This window comes from Myotis davidii, unplaced genomic scaffold (genome assembly GCF_000327345.1).
Source record: "Myotis davidii unplaced genomic scaffold, ASM32734v1 scaffold472, whole genome shotgun sequence".
In the NCBI taxonomy this organism is placed as follows: domain Eukaryota; kingdom Metazoa; phylum Chordata; class Mammalia; order Chiroptera; family Vespertilionidae; genus Myotis; species Myotis davidii.
The window spans coordinates 1614490-1617759 of record NW_006283774.1 but is presented as its reverse complement, the minus strand read 5'-3'; the positions used below and the strand labels follow the sequence as shown (position 1 = coordinate 1617759).

At 62.8% G+C, this 3270-nt stretch overlaps 1 protein-coding gene across 1 annotated transcript in view; it reads left to right on the top strand.

The window, feature by feature from the left end:
- DDC (dopa decarboxylase) overlaps nucleotides 1–3270 on the top strand; it is a 75035-nt gene that overhangs the window by 67930 nt on the left and 3835 nt on the right. The window contains exons 9-10 of the mRNA XM_015566872.1: nucleotides 1806–1825; nucleotides 2890–2988. Of these exons, the coding sequence (XP_015422358.1) occupies nucleotides 1806–1825; nucleotides 2890–2988 (119 nt within the window). The remainder of the gene's footprint in view (nucleotides 1–1805; nucleotides 1826–2889; nucleotides 2989–3270) is intronic.

The window sequence follows — 3270 nt, the reverse complement described above, 5'->3', positions numbered from 1 at the left end:
GTCTGGCCTGCCCAGTGGAGGTTCATTCACTTCTCTCCCTCCCCCGCGCAGCCCCCCAAGGTCCAAATTTGCCTCCCTCTCACGTCATTTCCGTATTTCTGACCATAAACGCCTGCTCTTCAGATTCTCTTTCCAACCAGCGATCACGTCGGCCAGGTTCCCTCCCGAGTCAAATAAAACCTTTAGCGCGTGTTCATTTTCCACCATAAGACAGGCCTGCTTTATCCGTCCTGGAACGATCCTTTCGTGTGCCTTCGCGCTGGGCCCCAGCCCTCCGCCAGGAGCAGGCACTGAATGAGAAGCATTTTCCTTTTCTATTTTGGTGAATCCTCACCCGAGGATATTTTTCCATTGATTTTTAGGGAGAGTGGAAGAGAGAGGGAAAGACGGAGAGAAACATCGATTGGTTGCCTTCCGCATGCGCCCTGACCTGGGCCCGGGCCGGGGTGGAGCCTGCCATCCTGCTACGTGCCCTTGACCGGGATCAAACCCGGCCCCTTCGGTTCTGTCCGACGCTCTGTCCACTGAGACAAACCAGCGAGGTTTCTAGTTTTTATCTCAGATAACCTATTAGCCACAAAATTGCTTCGAGGTGGTGCCCATGCTGCCAAAGAACCCGGGGTGGGTGGGTGTGGGGGGGAGGCGTTATCACAGATCCCCGTCCCGGTGGGAGGTGTGGCCTGGGCTTTCACCGTGACCATCACCCCGATGCGTGTTCCGGGGGACACACAGGTGCAGGAGGGCTGAGGTCTGGGACAGAAGCCACAGCCGGTGTCACCTGCTCCCCACCAGCCCTCTGCTCACCCCGCACACACCAGGCACCCTGAGGCCGGTGCTGGGCCTGGAGGGACACGGGGAATGAAAGCCACGACCCGCGGGCCTATGAGCAGCCCCCCCAGCATCACCGTGTAGGGCCTGGAGTCTCCCCACGGAGGTGCAGTTGACTAACTCATTGGCCGCTAGGGATGGACTCAACCTCCAGCCCTCTCCCCGCCTGGAGCGTGGGGAACGGGGCGCACAGCTCCACCCTCTCCCCAGGACCCGGCGTTCCCACGGCCGCCCCTCCTGAGCGAGGAGACACTCTCCTCACGGCCCAGACTCCAGGGGATTTAGGCACCGTGTGCAGGGACCAGGGACAAAGACCAAATATTTATTCTTTTTCAAATTATATACATGTTTTATTGACTTCAGAGAGGAAAGGAGAGAGAGAGAAACATCAATGATGAGAGAGAATCATGGACCGGCTGCCTCCTGCACGCCCCCACTGGGGATTGAGCCCACAATCGGGGCCTGTGCCCCGACCAGGAATTGAACCATGACCTCCTGGTTCAACCACTGAACCACATGGGCCAAATATTTATTCTTCCTTATACCTCCTGCCCTGGATGCTCAGAGCCAGGGCGGTGGGAGCACAAAGGCAGGGCCTGTGCGGAGGGCGGGGTAGGGGTCCCGGAGCAGGTGAGGTGCTGGGCCAGGTGGAGGGCACAGGGGCCGGGGGAGTCCCCTGAGAGGCCCTCTGAGCTGTCGCTCTCCCTGAACCAGGGTGAGGAAGCGCGCGGACCTGACCGGAGCCTTCAAGCTGGACCCCGTGTACCTGCGGCACGGCCACCAGGACTCCGGTGAGCGCCTCGCGGTCCGCGTCTGCCCCCAGGGCTGGGGCAGGGCTGTGCGCGGGCCTCGCACAGCTCAGCGTTTCCCGCAGGCCCTGGGCACCTGGGGTGGGAGGGGGCGGACTGACCGTGAACGGAGCAGTTAGGCCTGTGCCCCCATGTGTCTGACGGTTTCTCTTCCTCTCTCTCTCCCAGGGCTCATCACTGACTACAGGGTAAGTGGTCGCTGCGTCCCGTCCGTCCGCTGCAGTGCAGGGCCCTGTGGTGCAGACGGGAGGCGGGGCTGGGCCTGTGGCAGCCCCAAGCCCTGCTGGTCCTGTGGCCTCGCATGATGGGGGGCCCACTAGAGGACACGCCCTCCCGCATCCTGACAGCAGAGGCCAGGCGGGCAGCTCTGCTGAGCTCTGGCCACGGGAGGGAGTCAGCTCGGTGGGAACTTCCCCGCGGGGACGGGGACTCTGCACTCTGGGCCTCCAGGGACGGGCGTGTCCTTGGACGGAGCGGCCCTCGTCCAGGGGACCTGGTCTCGGTGGAGCGGGCATCACCGCAGTCCCCTGGCAGAGGAGTCAGGCTGGGCGGTGGAGAAGCTGCTGCCCTAATCGGAAGGCAGAGCTGGGACCTGGGCTGGGGCCCGCCCACCCGCCTGGCTCCCATGCTGTCGGGTGAGGGAGCTGCGTCTCCCTCTGTCCGTCTGGGCGACTTATGCCGAGTGGATCGGACAGCCCGGGGACAGGCTCACGTGCTGTCCACCGTGGAGGCCGAGTGCCCAGCGTCGCTCATGGGACGCCCACGGAGCGAGCACTGACGGGCAGAGGCCTGTGGGCGCCTCGGGCGGAACGGGTCCTCCTGGTGGTTTAAGCACGGGAATCACACTACTTCTCCCACGGAAGGTCACGGAGTGATGGCTGCTCTGGCCGGGCGAGGGGCTGGGCTGGGAATGGAACAGACAAAACCGAGTCCCTGTCCCCTCAGGACTCGGGGTCTGGGGGGAGGTAGGGAGCAGGGGGACGAGGCTGGGTGCAGAGGGAGTGTCAGCTCTAAGCGGCATCTGCCCCTCCGGGCTGCCCCCAGCTCTCCACGGCGCCCCGCCCAGCTCCGGCCCGGTGTGCGCTCAACAGCGGGCCCTGAGCTCACAGCACCGTGGGCAGGGCCCCTAGGGGTTGGGCAGGGTGCAGACTTCAGGACACGCTGTCAAGTAATGCTCTGGTGTGAAACGAACGTTTATTTTCTCAGTGGGGGCGCCCCTGGCCCCGCTGCTGAGGCTGTCTGTCCCCCGCAGCACTGGCAGCTGCCGCTGGGACGCAGGTTCCGCTCCCTGAAGATGTGGTTCGTGTTCCGGCTGTACGGGGTCACGGGCCTGCAGGCCCACATCCGCAAGGTGACTTTCCCACTGTCTCTGGGAGGTGGGACTTTCTGTATTTTCAATATATTTTATTGATTTCAGAGAGGAAGGGGGAAGAAGGGAGAAGAAGAGAGGGAGGAAGAGGGAGGGAGAGAGAAACATCTATGACGAGAGAGAATCAGGGGGCGGCTGCCTCCTGCATGCCAGCAGCCAAAGCGTGAGCCCCGACCGGGAATGGAGCCCTGACCTCCTGGTTCACAGGGTGATGCTCAACCCCTGAGCCCCGCCCCTGCTTTTTTTTTCTTTTAACAATTGAGG